At 36.2% G+C, this 24000-nt stretch overlaps 1 protein-coding gene across 2 annotated transcripts in view; it reads left to right on the top strand.

Annotated features, from left to right (window-relative positions):
* Window positions 1-24000, top strand: part of tle2c (TLE family member 2, transcriptional corepressor c) — a 55804-nt gene that overhangs the window by 9117 nt on the left and 22687 nt on the right. For both annotated transcript variants that reach the window (XM_056445666.1, XM_056445665.1), the window contains exons 2-4: window positions 13435-13535; window positions 17163-17226; window positions 19542-19586. In XM_056445666.1, the coding sequence (XP_056301641.1) occupies window positions 13435-13535; window positions 17163-17226; window positions 19542-19586 (210 nt within the window). The remainder of the gene's footprint in view (window positions 1-13434; window positions 13536-17162; window positions 17227-19541; window positions 19587-24000) is intronic.

Genomic DNA, 24000 nt, shown 5'->3' with positions numbered 1-24000 from the left:
CAGAGGTTTTGTTTACACTGCATGTGTTTTGTGTTCAGTCTGGGCTTTCACAGAAGATAAGAACATTCCTGCCTAAGGAATGCGTTGCATGAGTTGTGTCTGAACACTGCTCTGATTGGTCAGATGTTTTTACTCTGCTCTGATTGGCCAGAGGACCCTACTATGCTCTGATTGGTCAAACAACCTTAATCTGCTCTAATTTCTGATTGGTCAAATAACTCTAATCTGCTCGGGTTGGACAGATGACTCTACTCTGATTGGTCAAATGACTCTTCTCTGATTGGTCTGATAACTCTAATCTGCTCTGATTGGTCAATTTTACTCTGCTCTGGTTGGTCAGATGACTCTGCTCTGATTGGTCAAATGACCCTAGTTTGCGCTGATTTATGATTGGTCAAGTAACCCTTTTCTTATCTGATTGGTCAGATGAATCTAATCCGCTCTGGTTGGTCAATTTGCTCTGCACTAATTTGTCAAATGAGTCTTCTTATTGGTCAAATGACTCTGCTCTGATTGGCCTGATGACTCTGCTTCCTGTGATTGGTCGCATGACTCTGCTCTGATTGGTCTGATGACTCTGTTCCCCTTGATTGATCAAATGACTCTACTCTGCTCTAATTCATCAAATAACCCTACTGTGGACGGATTTCTGATTGGTCAAATGACTCTGCTCTGGTTGGTCAAATGACTCTGCTCTGGTTGGTCAAATGACCCTGGTCTGCTCTGATTTCTGAATAATCAACTGTTTTTGCTCTGATTGGTCAAATAACCCTACTCTGGTCTGATTTCTAATTGGTCAAATGATTCTGCTCTGATTGGTCAAATAACCCAACTCTGATTTCTGATTGGTCAAATGACCCTACTCTGCTCTGATTTCTGATTGGTCAAATGACCCTACTCTGCTCTGATTTCTGATTGGTCAAATGACCATACTGTGCTCTTATTAGTCAAATGACCCTACTCCACTCTGATTGGTCAAATTACCCTACCCTGCTATGATTTCTGATTGGTCAAATTACCCTACTCTGCTCTGATTTCTGATTGGTCAAAAACCTGTACTTTGCTCTGATTAGTCAAATGACTCTACCCTGCTCTGATTTTGATTGGTCAAATCACCCTACTCTGCTCTAATCGGTCAAATGATTGGTCAGATGACTTTAATGTGCTCTGGTTGGTTAGATGACTTTATTCTGATTGGTTAAGTGACTCTACCCTGATTGGTCAAATGACTCTGCTCTGATTGGTCTGATGACTCGGTTCCCTCTGATTGGTCAAATGACTCTGCTCTGATTGGTCTGACTCTGCTCTGATTGGTCTGATGACTCGGTTCCCTCTGATTGGTCAAATGACTCTGCTCTGATTATTCTGCTCACTCTACTCTGATTGGTCCTATGCCTCTGCTCTGATTGGTCCAATGACTCTGCTCTGATTGGTTTGATGACTGCTCAGATTATTCTTACTCTGCTCTGATTGATCATATAACGCAACTCTACTCTGATTGGTCTGATGACTCTACTCTGTGCTGATTGGTCAGTTGATCCAACTGAGCTCTGATTGGTGAAACACTGGCAAAGGGCCAGTGTGTGAGTGAGGCATTTTTAACCGTATCCGCTGTACGAAGCCCTCTTTCATCCCTCAGTGGAGACTTCAGTTTGTGGCAGGATTTTGTGGATAAACTGACTGCTGTGTGGAAGTTGAAGATCAGTTCAATAGCAGTGTGTAATGCAGGCGTTAGGCTCCCAACAGAGCTAAAAGTTTAATACAGCACTTAAAAGATCAACAGAATAAAGTGCATCTGCATCCTCTGAGGAAACCCTTGCAAAGACTGCGGAGTGCAACACACACTGAATAATATCTGTTCATTAGCAGTTTCCCATGATTCATGGCTTTATTTACACGTTCGATTCGCATTAGTGGAGCTTAATCTCTGCCTGACAACTTTTGTTTATCTATACAGAGACTTTTAAAAGAATATGAAATTCTATATTGCATAATAAATAATACACTTACCGGCCACTTTATTAGGTACACCTGTCCAAGTGCTTGTTAGCACAAATTTCTAATCAGCCAATCACATGGTAACAACTTAATGCAGTTAGGCATGTAGACATGATCAAGACGATCTGCTGCAGTTTAAACTGAGCATCAGAATGAGGAAGAAAGGGGATTTAAGTGGTTTAGATCGTGGTATGGTTGTTGGTGCCAGAGCGGGCTGGTCTGAGTATTTCAGAAACTGCTGATCTACTGGGATTTTCATGCACAACCATCTCTAGGGTTTACAAAGAATGGTCTGAAAAAGAGGAAATATCCAGTGAGCGGCAGGTCTGTGGGAGCAAAATGCCTTGTTGATGCCAGAGGTCAGAGGAGAATGGCCAGACTGGTTCCAGCTGATTGAAAGGCAACAGTAACTCAAATAACCACTATACATGTGTATGTGTCTGTTTATGTATGCATGGGTGGGTTAGTATGGTGTGTGTGTGTCTGTGTCTGACATTGCAAGTGTGCTTGTGTGTGTGTGTGCGTGTGTGTGTGTGCGTGTGTGTGTGTGCGCGTGTGTGTGCGTGCGTGCGTGTGCGTGTGTGTGAATATGTGTGTGTGTATATATAGATGAATGTATGTGTGCATGTGATCTTGTGTACAGTGTGTATATGTATGCATGTGTGTGTCTGTTTATTTATGTGTGCGTGTATGTGTGCGTGTTTGTTTGTATATATGTATGTGGGTGTGATTGTGTTTGTATATATGAATATGTGCATGTTTTCTTGTGCACAGTGTGTGTGTGTGTGTGTGTGTGTGTGTGTGTGTGTGTGTGTGTGTGTGTGTGTGTGTTTGTATATACAGAATGAATGTGTGCATGCTCTTGTGTACTGTCTGTGTTTGTGTAAATATACTGTATATATATATATATATATATATATATATATATATATATATATATATATATATGTATATGTGTGTGTGTGTGTGTGTGTGTGTGTATATGTGCAGTGTGTGTGTGTATGTGAGTGAGAGTGTGTCTGTTTATGTATGCATGTATGTGTGAATGTATGCGTGTGTTTGTTTATGTATGAATGTATTTATATATGCGTATGTGCGTTAGAATGTGTGTTTGGATATATAAATGTTTGTGTGTGTGTGTGTGTGCGCAGCATGTGTCTGTTAATGAGTGTGTGTGTGTGTTTATGTATGTGTGTGTATATAAATGAATGTGTGCACTGTGTGTGTGTGTGTGTCTGTTTATGTATGAATGTGTTTATGTATGCATGTGCGTTGGCATGTGTGTGTTTGTATATATATAAATGTGTGTGTGTGTGAGTGTGTGTGTTTGTATATATAAGTGTGTGCGTGTGTGTGTGTGTGTATGTGTGTGTATAAATAAATAAATGTGTGTGTTTGTGTTGTGTGTGTTTGTATATATGTACATGTGTATGTGTGTGTGTATAAATGAATGTGTGCATGTGTTCTTGTGTACTGTGTGTGTGTGTGTGTGTGAGGTGGCGGTGCGTGGTGTCAGTTCTCATCAGAGCAGTATTGTGTACAGAGGCTTTAACAAGCTGCTCATCAGAGCTCGTGTACAGTATGAATGCAGTCTTCTGGAATGAGACCATCTCTCCCAGCAGATGTGTGTGTGTGCACGTGTGCGTGTGTGTGTTTTCCTCCCAAACAGCTCTGTTTTTGCCAATAGCAGGAATGCACACAGGAAGCATCGATTGAGAGCACAGCAGGTTGATGTGTGTTTTGCACGCACACACACACACACACACGCACACACACACACACGGCTGTTGCTGCTCTTGTATTTTGTGCCACATGTGCTGAATATTTCAGCAGCCTACAGTTATTCACGGCTCTGCGATTTTCCTCCTCCTCCTCTGTGTGTGTGTGTGTGTGTGTGTGTATCTCTGCTCTGAAAGTGGCCTGCACAGTAAACAGTGTGAGATAGATGACTGCGTTCTTTCAGGGTGTGTGTGTGTGAGACAATTCATGGCTCTGTCACGCTGCACTCGCTCTCTCTGCACAAACACCCTGTTGTTTCACACACACAGCTGTGTGTATCTGCATGTTTTCCAGCACACACTCTCTGTATATGCTACTGTGCATCATTGATTTGGGTCATTTAGGCTGCAGTGCAATCATTTGGGTGTTATCAGTTGAATTGTGTTTTAATTGAATGTGAAAGTGGTGTCGTCTGATTTGCTGCACTCTGTAACAAACAATGTTATCGTAACGCAAAAGGGAAATTGATGCAGGATCATTTATTTGAGTTTTTTAAAGGCCGTAGAGCATAATTTGCCGGCCAATTTAATGTGAAAGGTATAATCTAAAACAAATGTTTGGTTGCGTTAATACGGTAATTAAATAGTTTTTTTTTTTTTCAATTAAACTTAAATGGCACTCCATATTTGACTCCATCAATCCAACATATTGTTTTTACAGTTCATATTGCAAAATTATTTGCTCAATATTTTAATTAAAATTTCATTTTATTTTATTTATTTATTTTTATTACTTTTTAATTTTTTTTATTATATTGTTATTTTATTATTTTAAAAAATACATATTTTTTAAATATATTTTTTACATAAATTTTATTTTATGTATTTTTTATTTTTATAAATTTTTTATTTATTATTGTTTTAATTTAATTTAATTTAATTTTAACTTAATTTTATTATTCTTTTAAAATTTTCTTTTTATTTTCTTTTTTCTTTTATATATTTTATATTTTATTTTATTTTTTATTTTATTTATTTACTTTTTATTTTATTTTATTATTGTATTAAAGATGTTAAAGACTGGATGACCAACAATTATCTTCTCTTAAACTCAGACAAAACAGAATTATTACTTATTGGGCCTAAATCCTGTACACAGCAGATCTCACAACTCGATCTACAATTAGAGGGATACAAAGTTAGCGTTAGTTCTACTATAAAAGATCTGGGTGTCATATTAGACAGCAATTTAACTTTTAAAAATCATATTTCCCATGTCACAAAAACTGCTTTCTTTCATCTGAGAAATATTGCTAAGTTACGAAGTATGCTATCCATCTCAGATGCAGAAAAGCTAGTCGATGCTTTTATGACTTCTAGGCTGGACTACTGTAATGCTCTGTTTGCTGGCTGCCCAGCATCCTCTATTAACAAACTTCAATTAGTACAAAATGCAGCTGCCAGAGTTCTAACCAGGTCTAGAAAATTTGATCACATCACCCCAATTTTATCCTCCTTACACTGGCTGCCTGTTAAGTTTCGTATTGAATTTAAAATATTGCTTCTTACATATAAAGCTCTAAATAATCTAGCTCCTGCTTATCTAACCAATCTTCTGTCTCGCTACAATCCAACTCGCTCTTTAAGATCTCAAAACTCAGGACTTCTGGTAGTACCTAGAATAGCAAAGTCGAGTAAAGGAGGTCGAGCCTTCTCATTTATAGCTCCTAAACTCTGGAATAGCCTTCCTGATAACGTCCGAGGCTCAGACACACTCTCCCAATTCAAAACTAGATTAAAGACCTATCTGTTCAGTAAAGCATACACTTAGTGCACCACTTAGGGGGCTTCCACACAGGTTATGCATCTTGTTGATATACACTGTGAACATCAGCTACGCTAATTATTTTCTTTATTCTCCATTTCCACCTGGGGATACTCTTCCCGAGGCCCTCAGACTATGCAGAGTCACTGATTCGATCCAAGACCAACGACGAGATGATCCCAAGGTTTCCATATCCTGGACCTGGCCGAATCCTGAACAACTACTGCGATGGTCATGGAAGAGTGGAGAACATGAGACTGTTTCCTATGACGCTCCAGAGACAGACGAGTCTTCGCTGAGGCCAGCTTCCAGCCTCCGCCACTGAGACTGCAGCTCTGCACAAGACGTTTGGCCAGCGGAGAAATTAAAATGGTCGTGCCCAACTGAGCCTGGTTTCTCTCAAGGTTTTTTTTTCTTCACTTCCGCCTTTAGTGAAGTTTTTTTTCCCTCTCCGCTGTCGCCACTGGCTTGCATGGTTCAGGATCTGTAGAGCTGCGCATCGTTGGATTTGCTCTTCAATATTTGGACTCTCAGTAGTGATTATTAAACCACACTGAACTGAGCTCAACTGAACTGAACTTAAACACTACAAACTGAACTACACTGTTCCTATTTACTGTGACCTTTTATATGAAGCTGCTTTGACACAATCTACATTGTATAAGCGCTATACAAATAAAGGTGAATTGAATTGAATTGAATTGAATTGAATATTATTTAATTTTTTTTATTAAAATGTTTTTTATTTTATTTTATATTTTATTTTTTCATTTCACTTTTATTTTGTTGTATTTTTATTTTATTTTACTTTAATATTTTATTTAATATTTAATTTTATTATTTTATTAAATTTTTTTAGGAAGTTTTTTTTATTTTATTTTATTGTCTTATATATTGTTTTTATATATACATATTGTCTTTCGTTTTTATATTTTATATTTCTTATATTTTCTTTTTATTTAATTTTTAATTTTTGTATTTTTTTTATTTTATTTTAAATGTTTTAATATTTAATTTAATTTTAATTTAATTTAATTTTTAAAAAGCCATAAAGCATAATTTGGTGTCGCAGATGCTGCCCTCACTATTCTGCCGCTCTAGGCGCCTAAGTTGCCTCTATGGCTCTATGGACATGCTGGCCCTGGGGTCCTCAAGTCTCTTCCTAGTGATCTACCTTTCTGCAGAGTTCAGCTCCAACCCTGATCAAACACACCTGAACTAATTAATTAAGACCTGAACAGCACTGGATAATTACAGGCAGGTGTGTTTGATATGGGTTGCAACTGATGTCTGCAGGAAGGTAGATCTTCAGGAGCACGGTTGGTCAGCCCTGCTCTACAAAATGCTGGTTGTTGTTGGGTCAAAAATGGAAAAACCCAATGTTGGGTTAATCTTTTAAATGAAATTTTAAATGAGAGTTTCTTTAACCCAACAGTTTGTTTTGTCCAGATTTAGTCCAATGTTGGGTTACAACAACCCAGCATTTTTTTTGAGTTTATATTGCTAAATAATTTGCTGGTATTGCGTTTATTTTATTTTATTTTATCAATTTATAAAAATGCAAATGGAATAAAACATTATTCTCAAGACTACAAAACATTACTTTATTATATTTTGGTGTATATATATATATATATATATATTTTTTTTTTATTACCATTGTTTGCTGGCTCTGTCTTGTAGATGAACTGTTATTGTAAGTGCCTTCAGCATGCTCCTGTCTAGCAGAAGAGTGTGTTGATAGTGAGTGTGTTGATAGTGTTGTGTTTTGATCTGCTGCTCTGCTCTGCTCTTTAGCTACAGGTCATGTGAAGGTCAACATTGAATATGTGTCTGCAGTCTCCTGTTTCTGATAAAACAAAGAGTTTATTGTTAATGTCAGGAGCACACTAGTGTCTGTACTCACTCACTAAAGACCCTGTGTACACTCTGTGTGTGTGTGTGTGTGTGTGTGTGTGTGTGTGTGTGTGTGTGTGTGTGTGTGTGTGTGTGTGTGTGTGTGTGTGTGTGTGTGTGTGTTTGTGTGTGATTTTTTTTATTTTATATATATATATATATATATGTGTGTGTGTGTGTGTGTGTGTGTGTGTGTGTGTGTGTGTGTGTGTTTGTGTGTGATTTTTTTTTATTTTATATATATATATATATATATATATATATATGTGTGTGTGTGTGTGTGTGTGTGTGTTTGTGTGTGATTTTTTTTTTTTAATTTTATATATATATATATGTGTGTGTGTGTGTGTGTTTGTGTGTGATTTTTATTTTTATTTTATATATATATATATATATATATATATATATATATATATATATGTGTGTGTGTTTGTGTGTGTGTGTGTGTGTGTGTGTGTGTAGGGCTTGGCGATTATTCGAAAAATAAGCAAAATCGACATTCAGATGCTTTAATTGATCAAATTTTCCCAGGTCGTTCATTCATTCATTAATTTTCTTTTCAGTTTAGTCCCTTTATTAATCAGGGGTTGCCACAGTGGAATGAATCGCCAACTTATCCAGCATATGTTTTACACAGTGGATGCCCTTCCAGCTGCTCCCCACTGCGTCACCATGACGCCCATTTTCCCTGGTTGATTTTTTTAAAGTTATTTTGCCTACCGTGTGTGGAGTCACGTGATCACGCTCTGTTGAGGCTGATTACACTTCTGTGTCGAGAGCACCAGTATGGTCCGACACAGCCATCGCCCGGTTTCATACTCGCGCACCTCTTAAAAATGTTACTACACATTGCGACGACCCGTAGCTCAAGCTCTGTGATTGGTCGGCTTGGCAGCGGTGACACGTGTGGGTGGCGCGGAGAGCAGCAAGCCAGTTGGAGTGAGGGTTTACAAGTGTGGTGTCCCGTGAAGGAGCTCCATATGGAAACTTTTGTTTTGTGTTTACCTTATGATTAAAGTTGTTGCATATTCGCTGGTTCCCGCCGCTGAATGAGTTTTAGCTACTTGTACATTAAGGTAGCGTTAAAGAGGCCCTATTATGGGTTTTTGAGAATGACCTGCCATGTAGTGTGTAACACAGCTCTAAGTGGAGAGAAATATCCAGCTAAGGCTTTAATCTGAAAGTGGACAGTGTTTAAAACTGTTGATTCATCTATAAAAGAGTCGATTCATAGTGCTTCAAATGAATCGTCTTCATAACGAGTCTTTAGCAGTTTCGGCGTGACATGGATACGAAACTTAAGCCCCGCCCAGTTGTTGCACGAGCAAACTATATTATATATATTGTAGGGGTGGGCGGTACACCGGGGTCATAGTCATCACCGGTGTGACATTGCGCCACGACATGGATTTTCTAATACCGTCAATACCGTAATAAATCAATTATGCGCCTTGAACAGCTGCATTTACATCAATAATAGCTAATTCTAAATAATAAGGCATTCAATTTCAAAACGTTCAGTTGTGGTCTGAATACCTGTCCTTACACTACAGGGCTCGAAATTGCAACCATTTTGGTCGCATGAGCGCCCGAAATGTAATCTATGCGCCCTCATAATATATTTGGGGGCATTTGTGTGTCTGAATATAATGGTTGTAGTGCAATCTGATTTGATTTTCTCTAAAAACTTGCTGAATCGCTCTACCCTGCTGCTGTATTGGTTCATATTAGCTGTCAATCACTCAACGCTTCCCGCTGTCAGATAACAGGGAGCTTTTGTTACTGCAGGAAATGCAAATGGCTGAAGAGTGAAAAGTGCACAGGTTTGCAAACCTCACCTAAAGTTATAATAATAATAATAATGGCGCAGATGGCAGCGATCATGACATGAGGTAAATGTTGATCCGCCAGCTGAGATCAATCGAGTGTTTTCGGAGAAGGTGCCCGAATCGCGATGCGTTGCATTCACCGCGTGTTCAGCGCAACTGTCCGCTAAATATAAAATCTAACACTGTACACATCATCGCCAAAGAAACTCACCTTTACTAAGTTTACACTGAAACTACGGCTTATAACAAAGAGCGTTATTGCGCCGGTGGTCATCATGAGAATCCTGCTCTGTCTGCTCATAAATTGGTGCGGCTGACTTGCCTGCTTTATTCCACCAACACAGAGAAATGAAGATCAGCTCATAACGAGACTGAGCATTTACAATGACCCAAACCAAAACTTTTAAAGAGTGATAGAAGTGAGACTTTCTTTTGTCCGTTCTTCCTTGAGATGTATATTATTTTGCTATTGAAAGTAATACCATGATATTATACCGTCACCGTTCAAAAGATGAAAAATACCGTGATATTAATTTTAGGTCATATCGCCCACCCCTAATAGATTGTAATACATATTGCAGAGAAAAAAATATTGCAATGGGATTTTTTTTTTTCGATATTGTGCAGCCATAGTTCTGGGTTTTGTTTCGTTGTGCAGTTTTGATAATTTTCCATTAATAAAATCATCAAATCAAACCGAAATTTTAGTCATTTAAGCAACTGTTTATTAATATATTTCTATGTAACCGTTTACTTGAGTGTAGAATTTCAGTTTGCTGTGGCCAATTTAACATCCTGCAACAACAAATGTTCATCACACCTGCTTTCTTTTGGTTAACACACACACACACACACACACACACACACACACACACACACACACACACACACACACACACACACACACACACACTCACACACACACACACACACTCACACACACACACACACACTCACACACACACACACACACATTTCTTCAGTGAACTACTTGACATTGTAATGCCGCACCAACATTTAACTGTTCATTTGCTGTGAAGTCTGTAAAAAGGCAAGACAAATTTATTTCTATAATGGTAATTCAAAGTGCTTTACATAAACAGGAATGAAAAACAAGAACAACAAAGTATTAAAAACAACAAAGTATTAAAAACAGATTAAAATGTGTTAAACAGGTTTTAGATGAATGAAAAAGAAGAGAAAGACATAATAGTGTGATCTGTGGGATGTAGCACAGTGCTCATTCAGTAAAGGCACAGCTAAACAGATGTGTTTTCAGTCTTGATTTGAATGTGCCTAATGTTGGAGCACATCTGATCATTTCTGGAAGCTGATTCCAGCAGTAGGGGGCGCTGTTAGTAGCTGAAGGCTGATTCACCCTGCTTTGACTGAACTCTTGGAATTTCTAGTTTATTTGATCCTAAAGATCTGGATGATCTGTTTGTATTCAGTGAGCATATCTGTAATGTATTAATTAATCCCGACTCTTCACCATAACTTTTCAATCCAGATGGACGGAGCAACCATCACTGCATCCAAAATGGTAAAAAGCCTTGGAGTAACGATTGATGACCAACTGAACTTCTCTGACCACATTTCTAGAACTGCTCGATCTTGCAGATTCGCACTCTACAACATCAGAAAGGTCCGACCCTTCCTATCTGAACATACTGCTCAACTCATTGTTCAAGCTCTTGTCCTCTCCAAACTGGACTATTGCAACTCTCTGCTAGCCGGGCTACCAGCTAGTTCTATCAAACCTCTTCAGCTGCTTCAGAACGCAGCAGCACGAGTGGTCTTTGATGAACCCAAAAGAGCACATGTCACTCCGCTACTCACCCGTTTGCACTGGCTGCCAGTTGCTGCTCGCATCAAATTCAAAGCTCTGATGTTTGCTTACAAAGTGACCTCTAGCTGTGCTCCTTCTTATCTGCTCTCACTTCTGCAGATTTATGTGCCCTCCAGAAACTTGCGTTCTGTGAATAAACGTCGCCTCGTTGTTCCATCCCAAAGAGGGAAGAAATCACTTTCCCGAACTCTCACATTCAATCTGCCCAGTTGGTGGAATGAACTCCCTAACTACATCAGAACAGCAGAGTCACTTGCTGTCTTCAAGAAACGACTAAAAACGCAACTGTTTAGTCTCCACTTTCCTTCCTAATCTGCAATTGCCTCTCTGGCTATACCACTAACTGTGCTCTCTCTCTCTCTCTCTCTCTCTCTCTCTCTCTCTCTCTCTCTCTCTCTCTCTCTCTCTCTCTCTCTCTCTCTCAAAAAAAAAAAAAAAAAAATTGCTTTGCTTCTTAGACTTTTACACACCTGAAACTTGTCTATAGCACTTGTTCACTGCTGCTCTTATAGTTGTGTAAATTTGCTTCCTTGTCCTCATTTGTAAGTCGCTTTGAATAAAAGCGTCTGCTAAATGACTAAATTAAATGTAAATGTATTGAGGTCCCAGGCCATTTAGTGATTTATAGACCAGTAATAATACTTTAAAATCTATTCTGAATGTAACTGGGAGTCAGTGTAAAGACCTGAGGACAGGTGTGATGTGCTCTGATTGTCTGCTTCTTGTCAGAATCCTGGCCGCAGCGTTCTGGATGAGCTGCAACTGTCTGACTGTCTTTTTGGGAAGGCCAGTGAAGAGGCCGTTACAGTAATTCAAAAAAGTGCCACTGTGTCTCACTGAATTTCTGCCTGTGGTTCAGTGTTAATGTCATGTTATAGAAGAATTTGCCATGTTTTTTACCATAGCATGTCATAATAATATAATATGAATTCCATGGTGGTAATCATGAAAGATGTTTTGCAAAATGTATTTTTATTTTATTTATTTATTTGTGTTTTATTATATATATATATATATATATATATATATATATATATATATATATATATATATATATATATATATATATATATATATATATATATATATATATATATATATATAAATTAATATATATAAAATTAATATATATATTATATAATAATTTTTTTTATTTAATTTGATTTATATTTAGTTTTTTATTTTATTTTATGTTTTTTTATTTATCTTATTTTATTTTATTTATTCATTTATTTTTATTTTATTTTATTCATTGTTTATTATTTACTTTTTTATTTTTTTATTTTATTTTTTTATTTTCTTTTGTTTAAATGTATTTTTTATTTTATTTAATTTTTTTATTTAATTTAATATTTTATTTTATAATTATTTATTTATTATGATTGTTATTATTTATTTTTTAATTTACTTATTTTTAAAAGATTTTTTATTGTTTTATTTATTTTTATTTTTTATTTTATGAATGCAAAAGGAATAAAAAAGAATGCAAAAAAATGCATTTCTAAACAGCATTATTTGCTGGCTTTCTCAGAAAAACTAAATGTTTTATTTTTTATTTTATTCTTTTATTGTTTTTTTATGTTATTTCATGAATACAAAAGGACTAAAGGAATAAAAAAGAATGCAATAAATGCATGTCTAAACCACATTATTTGCTGGCTTTCTCAGGAAAACAAAATATTTTATTTTATTTAAATAAAATTTTTTCTAAATTACATTTTAATTTATAAAATTTATTTTAACATTTTAGTTAATTTGTTTATTTTATAAATAAATACAATTTATTTTTAAAAGATTAAATGAATAAATAAATAAATTTTTTATTAAATTTTAATAAATAAAGGCACAGTAATAGTATTTTTTAAATAATAAAATTTAAATAATAAAATAAAATAATAGTGAGAAATGCCATGAAACTTGCACATTTTATTGTCTGTCAATTCAATTCATATTAATTCAATAATTGCTTTATTGGCATGGCAAATGATACAAATGTATTGCCAAAGCACTTATAAAGTTTACATAAAAAATAACATAAATATAAATGTAAAAACAAACATAGTAAGTACAGTAAATAGTAGAAAAAAAAAGAAAATAATAATAATAATAATAATTAAAAAAAAATACAAATAAACAATATTAAATCAGAATAAACTGTACATTCAACATTCATACATTTAACATTCATTTCATGTTTTCATTGTCTGTGTTTATATTGTCCTCTGATATTGATTAGTCCATACAGAGATATTAATAAGGTAATCCCGTTATAATGTAGAATCAGTAATGAATGGTGTGTTTTGCTGGTGTGTGTTTCAGGCTCCGCTGGTGTCAGGTCACGCCGGCATGAAATTCACCGTTCTGGAGACTCTGGATCACATAAAAGAGGAGTTCCAGCTGTTCCAGGCTCAGTATCACAGGTACATCAAGTTAACTTCTTACATTCAGGAGGATTCAATACAACATCCACACAAATACTGCAGATGTGGGCTCAAAACAAACCAAAGCACCACCGTCTCTCTAGTATTTTTAGCACTATTTTGGGGATATTATTTACCATAAAATTGTATCATTCTAGATGAATTCCATGGTATATGGATGTGCTAATCATGCAAAAAAAAAAAACACACAGACCAAATGTTTCTTGTATAGATAGACGGACGAATGGATGGATATATAGATTGACGGATGGATGGATTGATATATATATATGATATAGATGAAGGGATCGATATATAGATGGAAGGAAGGATGGCTATATAGATGGATGGATGGATTTAAAGATAAATGGATGGATATATAGATTGACGGATGGATTGATATATATGATATAGATGAAAGGATCGATATATAGATGGATGGATATATAGATGGATGGATGGATTTAAAGATAAATGGATGGATATATAGATTGACGGATAGATGGGTATATAGATGGATGGATGGATGGATGGATGGATGGATGATGGATGGATTTAAAGATAAATGGATGGATATATAGATTGACGGATAGATGGGTATATAGATGGATGGATGGATGGATGGATGATGGATGGATTTAAAGATAAATGGATGGATATATAGATTGACGGATGGATTGATATATAGATGGATGGATAGATGTATTTATAGATGTACGGATGGATGGGTATATAGATGGATGGATGGATATATAGATGGATGGATGGATGGATGGATAAATGAATATATAGATAAATAGAAGGATAGATGGATGGATATATAGATGGATGGATAGATATAAAGATAAATAGATGGATATATAGTTGGATGGATGGATTTAAAGATAAATGGGTGGGTATATAGATAGATGGATGGATGGATAGATTTAAAGATAAATGGATGAATATATAGATGTATGGAGGGATTGATATAAAGATGGATGGATGGATTTAAAGATAAATGGATCAATATATAGATGATTGTATCAATGAATTCATAGATTAATGGATATATACATGGACGGATGGATGGATGTATATATAGATGGATGGATGGATGGATTTAAAGATAAATGGATGGATGTATAGATTGATGGATGGATTGATATATATGATATAGATGAAAGGATTGATATATAGATGGATGGAAGGATGGATATATAGATGGATGGATGGATTTAAAGATAAATGGATGGATATATAGATGGACGGACGAATGGATGGATATATAGATGGATGGATTGATGGATTTAAAGATAAATGGATGGATATATAGATTGACGGATGGATGGATTGATATATATATGATATAGATGAAAGGATCGATATATAGATGGAAGGAAGGATGGCTATGTAGATGGATGGATGGATTTAAAGATAAATGGATGGATATATAGATTGACGGATGGATTGATATATATGATATAGATGAAAGGATCGATATATAGATGGATGGATGGATTTAAAGATAAATGGATGGATATATAGATTGACGGATGGATGGGTATATAGATGGATGGATGGATGGATGGATTTAAAGATAAATGGATGGCTATATAGATTGATGGATGGATAGATGTATTTATAGATGTACGGATGGATGGGTATATAGATGGATGGATGGATATATAGATGAATGGATGGGTGGATGGATTTAAAGATAAAAGAATGGATATATAAATGGACGGATGGATGGATTTATGGATGGATGGATGATATATAGATGGATGAATGAATGGGTATATAGATGGATGGATTCAAATATAAATAGATAGATATATAGATGGACGGACAGATGGATGGATTGATGAATGGATAGATAGATGGATGGAAAGATGGATATATAGATGGATGGATTTAAAGATAAATGGATGGATATATAGATGGACGGATGGATGGATGTATGGATAATATATAGATGGATGGATGGATGGATGGATATATAGATGGATGGAAAAATGGATATATAGATGGATGGATGGATCTAAAGATGGATGGATGGATCTATAGATAAATATATGGATGGACGGATGGATTTAAATATAAATAGATGGATGGTTGAATGGATGGATTTATAGATAAATGGAAATATAGATGGACAGATATATAGAGGGATGGATGGATGGATATATATATATATATATAGGTGACAGATGAATATAAAGATGGATTGATATATAGATAAATGGATGGATGGTTATATAGATGGATATATTCAAAGATAAATGGATGGATATATAAATGGACGAAAGGATCGATATATAGATGGATAGATAGATAAATGGGTGGAAGGATGGATATATAGATTGATGGATGGATGGATTTAAAGATAAATGGATGGATATATAGACTGACGGATGGATGATGGATGGGTATATAGATGGATGGATTTATAGTTAAATGGATGGATATATAGATTGATGGATGGATGGATGTATAGATGGATGGATAGTTGGATTTATAGATGTACGTATGGATGGGTATATGGATATATAGATGAATGGATGGATGGATTTAATGATAAAAGAATGGATGGATGATATATAGATGGATGAATGGATGGGTATATAGATAGATGGATAGATGAATGGATAGGTAGATGGATGGAAAGATGGATGGATTTAAAGATAAATGGATGGATATATAAATGGATGGATCTATAGATGGATGGATGGATTTATGGATGGATGGATTTAAAGATAAATGGATGGATATATAGATGGACGGATGGATGGATGGATATATAGATAAATAGATGGATGGATGGATTTAAATATAAGTGGATGGATGGATTTATAGATAAATGCAAATATAGGTGACAGACGGATATAAAGATGGATGGATGTATAGAGGGATGGATGGATATATAGATGGATGGATATATATATATATATATATATGTATATAGATATAGATGGATATATAGATTGATTTATTTTTTAGATAAATGGATAGATATATAGATGGATGGATGGATGGATATATATATATGAATATAAAGATAAAGGTATGGATGGATAGTGTTGGATGGATGAATTGTAGGATATATGGATAGATGGATGGATAGATGGATGGCAATTATAAATCAGAACAGGGTTTTACACTTGTTTTACACATGTAAATCTGACCAATACATCTCCAAAAGACATGCTCCCACAACAAGCTAATATCCCTGCCCGTTTTGACTGCTGTTTACTCCGTTTTTCATAATTGCCCATAGATCATGTTGAATTACGCTGTGATATAGATGATCTGCAGTTCACCTGTGTAAAGCTGATGAGATTATCAAAGTGTAATGCTCTAAAATCACTCCAGCGGCTGGAAAAGGCCTGTATTAGCCGATGCTGATTATTAGCCTGCTATCCCGTTAGCCTAATCCACATAGTCTCATCAGGAGCAATTAGAAAAGCTACTGAATGTCCCTCTTTAGAGCGGTAAACATCTCAACATTGTAAAGCGTGATCGGCTTCAAGAGTCAAACGCAGTTGAAAAGCAATTATGGGATGTGGAGTTTGTTGATATTGAACTGACCTGAGAGCAGTATGAAGAGGAGACGCTTGATTTCTTATGATGTTTTCTGTCTTTCAGTCTGAAGCTGGAATGCGAGAAGCTGGCGAGTGAGAAAACAGAGATGCACAGACATTATATCATGGTAAGAGGGAAGTCGAAGTGGTTGATTTATTTATTTTATTATTACTATTATTCTTAAAAGGATTCTGTCTTCATTCATTCTCCCTTGACTTGTTTAAATCCAGTTAGAGTTTTTTGAACATTAAAGAAGACATTTTGAAGAATGTTAGGAACCCATAACCATGGTAAAGTCTAGAATGGATACAGCTGCGGATACTCACATCAATATAGCATCATGTTTGACACTGTTCAACAGTTACAGTACTGTGAGGGTTGGGGTAGGGTGAAGGCGTCAGTAAAATGGATGGATAGATATATACTGTAGATGGATGTCTATAGATGGAGTATGGTTGTACTGACTCTCCCCAAACCCATTTCCTGATCTTTCTGAATGAAATGCCTACTTTAATACATCCAATCAGCTCACAGCAGAAAAAAACAAGCCACACCCACTGTTTGCTCATTTAATATTCCGTTTCTCTAGGAACTGCATCACAAAACTAAAACAAAAAAACAGTCGCAGCTTTCGGTTTATGGGGACTTTAACATAACACTTTTCTATCTATCTGTCTGTCTGTCCGTCCGTCTGTCATTTTTCATCCATCCATCATTCCATCTTTCCATCCATTATTTTATCTATTGTTTTATCTATCATTCTATCATTCCATCCATCCATCCATCATTCTATCCATCCATCCATCCATTATTTTATCTATTGTTCTATCTATCATTCTATCATTCTATCATTCCATCCATCCATCCATCATTCTATCCATCCATCTATCCATTATTTTATCTATTGTTCTATCTATCATTCTATTGTTCTATTCATCCATCCATAGTTCTATTGTTCTATCATTCTCTCCATTGTTTTATTGATTGTTTTATTAATTGTTCCATCCATCCATCCATTCATTGTTTTATCTATCATTCTATCCATCATTCTATCGTTCCATCCATCCATCCATACATCCATCCATCCATCCATCCATTCATCATTCTATCTCGTCTTATTGATTGTTCTATTTATTGTTCCAACCATCCATCCATCCATCCATTATTTTATCTATTGTTCTATCTATCATTCTATTATTCTATTCATCCGTCCACAGTTCTATTGTTCTATCATTCTCTCCATTGTTTTTTTGATTGTTTTATTAATTGTTCCATCCATCCATTCATCGTTTTATCTATCATTCTATCAATCATTCTATCATTCCATCCATCCATCCATCCATCCATCCATCCATCCATCCATCCATCATTCTATCTTGTCTTATTGGTTGTTCTATTTATTGTTCCAACCATCCATCCATCTATTATTTTATCTATTGTTTTATCTATCGTTCTGTCATTCCATCCATCCATCCATCCATCCATCCATCATTCTATCTATCGTCTTATTGATTGTTCTATTTATTGTTCCAACCATCCATCCATCCATCAATCCATCCATCTATTGTTTTATCTATCGTTCTGTCATTCCATTCATCCATCATTCTATCCATCCATCCATCCATCCATCCATCCATCATTCTATCATTTTATCTCGTCTTATCGATTGTTCTATTTATTGTTCCAACCATCCATCCATCCATCCATCCATTATTTTATCTATTGTTTTATCTATTGTTCTGTCATTCCATCCATCCATCCATCATTCTATCTATCATCTTATTGATTGTTCTATTTATTGTTCCATCCATCCATCCATCCATCCATTATTTTATCTATTGTTTTATCTATCGTTCTGTCATTCCTTCTATCCATCCATCCATTCATCCATTCTATCATTCTATCGTCTTATTGATTGTTCTATTTATTGTTCCACCCATCCATCCGTCATTTTATCTATCATTCTTTCAATCATTCTATTGTTCTATGCAACCATCCATCCATCATTCTATAGTTTTATTGATTGTTCTATTTATCGTTCCATCCAGCCATCCATCCATTATTTTATCTATCGTTCCATCCATCCATCTATTGTTCTATCATTCTGTCTATAGTTTTATTGATTGTTCTATCCATCCATCTGTCCGTCCGTCCGTCTGTCTATCTATCATCTGTCTGCAATCTGTCAGTTATTGAATTTATTCTCAACTGATGCAGCAAACACTGAAATCATTAATGCATCATAAATGAAGGCATCTGCCAAACACACAGACACGAATGAATGAATGTGAAAGAGAAACGACTGTCGGGTCCTTGACTGTGAATATGGGTCATTTCTGGCCCCTGGTAACACATGTAGAGCGTTTCTGTCATTTGGCCGGATGTAATTGTGATTTATGCGCAGTAATTGAACTGCCCTTGTTTCTCTTTTTTTCTCCACAGTATTATGAAATGTCTTACGGGCTGAACATCGAGATGCAGAAGCAGGTGAGTGACTGATGTGCTGCTTTCATTACAGATCAGCGGGATCTCTGTGTAATCAGCTTTACAGTATGAGGTGTCCTCGTCTGGGGAATTATGGGGTCTGGTTGGCAGGTTGGTGATGGGAGTAGATGGGCAGAGCATTAATTGCAGGGATGATCAAGCTGAAACCACACCATCAAGGCTTTAGTGGGGATTTTGCATGTAGTAAAAATCTCTAACCTTCGTTTCTTAAGCACAGATGTCCAAGCATTCGATTTTAGGTGCTGCAAAATTGAACATAAGCTAATTATTATAAAAAATGTAGTACAAGGAGTAATATTGTGATGTATTATGACTAGTAAAATAGAAGATTTCTGTTTAAATATATTTAGTATATGAAAGCATTTTGTTCTACATTTAATAATAATAAAAGTACACTCACCGGCCACTTTATTAGGTACACCTGTCCAACTGGTCTTTAACGCAAATTTCTAAACAGCCGATTACATGGCAGCAACTCAATGCATTTATGCATGTAGACATGGTCAAGACGATCTGCTGCAGTTCAAACCGAGCATCAGAATGGGGAAGAAAGGGGATTTTTAGTGGCTTAGATCGTGGGATGGTTGTTGTTGCCAGATGGACTGGTCTGAGTATTTCAGAAACTGCTGATCTACTGACATTTTCATGCACAACCATCTCTAGGGTTTACAGAGAATGGTCTGAAAAAGAGAAAATATCTAGTGAGCGGCCGTTCTGTGGGCGCAAATGCCTTGTTGATGCCAGAGGTCAGAGGAGAATGGCCAGACTGGTTCCAGCTGATTAAAAGGCAACAGTAACTCAAATAACCACTTGTTACAACTGAGGTCTGCAGAAGAGCATTTCTGAACACACAACACGTCCAACCTTGAGGCAGATGGACTACAGCAGCAGAAGACCACACCGGGTTCCACTCCTGTCAGCTAAGAACAGGAAACTGAGGCTACAATTCACGATGGCTCAGCAAAATTTGACAATAGAAGATTGGAGAAACGTTGCATGGACTGATTAGTCTCGATTTCTGCTGCAACATTCAGATGGTCGGGTCAGAATTTGCCGTCAACAACATGAAAGCATGGATCCATCCTGCCTTGTATCAATGGTTCAGGCTGGTGATGGTGGTTTAATGGTGTGGGGGATATTTTCTTGGCACACTTGCCTACCTGAGTATTGTTGCTGACCATGTCCATCCCTTTATGACCACAGTGTACCATCTACTGATGGCTATTTCCAGCAGGATAATGCACCATATTTATCTCAGACTTGTTTCTTGAACATGACAATGAGTACGTTTACATGGACACCAATAATTCGATTTTAATACGATTAAGATCATACTCTGATTAAGAGTTGACCATGTAAACAGATTTTTGATTAATTTAATCCGATTAAGGTCATAATCGAACTAAACAGAAATCGAATTAAGACATGTGGAGTATGCTGACTTTAGTCGCATTATTGAAGCGCAGACATGTAAAAATCGCAATGAAACTACTACCATCATGTAGGACTTTTGCCACATTATGCGACTGAATAGTCTATACACACACGGCTGTATGACACTATTCTCTGCACCTACCGAGTCAGTGAAGGACCAAAGACACCTGCATCATGAAATTCTGAGGTTTTTTCCCATACGGTATCAAATTCCATTAAAACAACGCTCTTCCAGCAGTTCAATGTTGCACCCAGTATCTCATTTGTCATGGGGGCATGTATGAAATGTTCCAGAATGAAAGTGAAAGTGCCAAACTGTGGTTAAAGTCGACAAATTAAAAATGAAACACTCAAAATTACTTAAAACTCTGGAGGAAATGTGGATAGCGCTGTGACGCAATGACGTTAATCCAATTATATATAATATATTATATACATCATGTAAAGCGGGATCATGAAAGGAACATTCAAAAAGCAACTCATGTAAACACCTTCATCGTATTATTGTTTTATTCAGATTAAGGCAAATAATTCAATTACTGATGTCCATGTAAACGTACTCAATGAGTGTACTGTACTCAAATGGCCTCCACAATCACCATATTTCAATCCAATAGAGCACATTTGGGATGTGGTGGAAGAATTGCATCATGGATGTGCAGCCGACGACACTGCAGCAACTGCGTGATGCTATCATGTCAATAGTGGAGCAAAATCTCTGAGGAATATTTCCAGTACCTTGTTAAATTAATGCCACGAAGGATTAAGGCAGTTCTGAAGGCAAAAGGGGGTCCAACCCAGTACTAATAAGGTGTACCTAATAAAGTGGCCGATGAGTGTATTTATAAGTAGTGCAATAGTAAATAGGTATTTATAAAACTTTTATAATGATGTGATAAAAGACGCCAATATTGTATATGATGATACATATGTTAACAATAATAATTTAAAGTATTAACTATATTCAATATCTTTATGGGGCGTCATGGTGGCGCAGTGGGTAGCACGATCGCCTTACAGCAGGAAGGTTACTGGTTCAAGCTGGGTCAGTTGGCATTTTTGTGTGGAGTTTGCATGCTCTCCCCATGTTGGCGTGGGTTTCGTCCAGGTGCCGTAGTGTACTGAATGTGTGTGAATGAGTGCGTATGGGTGTTTCCCAGTGATGGGTTGCAGCTGAAAGGGCATCTGCTGCGTAAAACATACGCTGGATAAGTTGGCGGTTCATTCCGCTGTGGCGACCGCTGACTAATAAAGGGAATAAGTCGAAAAGAAAATGAATGAATTTCTGTATATAGTAGTAACTTTTATGATGTGTGTGTATGCATTTTATTTTGCAGTAGCATTGATTGTGGCTCATCCAATCGGATTTTCGAGCTGGATGATGATCTGTGTCTGTATGGTGTGTGTTTTTCTCAAGCATATTTAACAAAGCTTTAGTATGGTCTGTTTTCATGTGTGTGTCTTTCAGAGAAGAGATGTGTGTGTTCTGATCTGATGTGCCTGATTCTCTGTTTTGTTATGTATTTACTGGGAAGCAGGTTTTAAGCCTGACAACTCAATATGAGCAAACGCGCACACACACACGCACTCACACACACACTAGAGTGGGCTAATCCAGATAAGACCCCTGCATCTCTCCTCGTTTTCCAGGCCATCTGTTGGAAATGGCTGGATTTGAGAGTGTATGTGGGTCACAGTGTGTGGATCAGCCCTGTATGAAGTGTGTACATATGACAGCTCTGTGCGTGTGTGCGCCATGTATTAAAAGCACCTCTAGTGGTCAGGAATATATCTATCTATCTATCTATCTATCTATCTATCTATCTATCTATCTATCTATCTATCTATCTATCTATCTATCTATCTATCTATCTATCTATCTATCTATCTATCTGTCTGTCTGTCTGTCTGTCTGTCTGTCTGTCTGTCTGTCTGTCTGTCTGTCTGTCTGTCTGTCTGTCTGTCTGTCTGTCTGTCTGTCTGTCTGTCTGTCTGCCTGTCTATCGTTCTATCTATCTATCGTTCTATCTATCTTTTATTTCAGTACTCAAATCAATATTGAGTAGATCTATCTATCTACCCTTGCCATCCATCCATCCATCCATCCGTCGTTCGTCTGTCTGTCTGTCTGTTTATCCATCCATCTTTTTATAGTTCTCTTGCTCTATCATTCTGTCGCTCTTTCTATGTTGTTTTATTTATCTATGTATCATTTTATCTATTGTTCTATCTATCATTCTTACCATCTATCACTCTTTTTATCTATAATTCTATATAGTGCATTCTATCCATCCATCCATCCGTCTGTCCGTCCGTCCGTCTGTCTCGTTCTATCGTTTTATTGTTCTCTTCTCTATCGTTCTGTCACTCTGTCTTCATATTTTTTTCATTTATCTATCTATCTGTCCGTCTGCCTATCTATCTATCACTCTATTATTTATCATTCTATATATCCATCCATATTTCTATTGTTCTATCTATTTTTCTGCCAATAGTTCTTTCATTCTATCAATAATTTGTTCATTCTATCCATCCATCGCTCGACCTATCATTCTGGTCTGTATATGGTTCTATTCTAGCATTATATAGAATCAACAGTATATAGAATGTTTCTGTCATTTTATTATTCTTTATATTGTTCTGTATTTCTATTTTTCTATCTATTATCTTATTCATATCTATCATTCGATCTACCATTCAATATATTTATAAGTTGTCCTATCATTATGATATAGACATTGTTCTCTCTGTCATTTTATCATTCGATCAATCACTCTGTATGTTATGGTATTGTTCGATCCACCGTTTAGTTTGTTTGGTGTTTTGTCTATTTATCAAATTATTCTCTTTCTAGTGTTGTTTTTTTAATACGGTCTTTCAATTCAAATTCAGCAAACATGCTCTATATAGTCCATTTCACTAAAATGCCACTTAAGTTAAACATATTGTTCGGTTTGGGTTA

The sequence above is a fragment of the Danio aesculapii genome, chromosome 2 (assembly GCF_903798145.1).
Source record: "Danio aesculapii chromosome 2, fDanAes4.1, whole genome shotgun sequence".
NCBI lineage: Eukaryota > Metazoa > Chordata > Actinopteri > Cypriniformes > Danionidae > Danio > Danio aesculapii.
The sequence above is the reverse complement of the archived record's forward strand: the minus strand, read 5'-3'. Positions and strand labels throughout refer to the sequence as shown.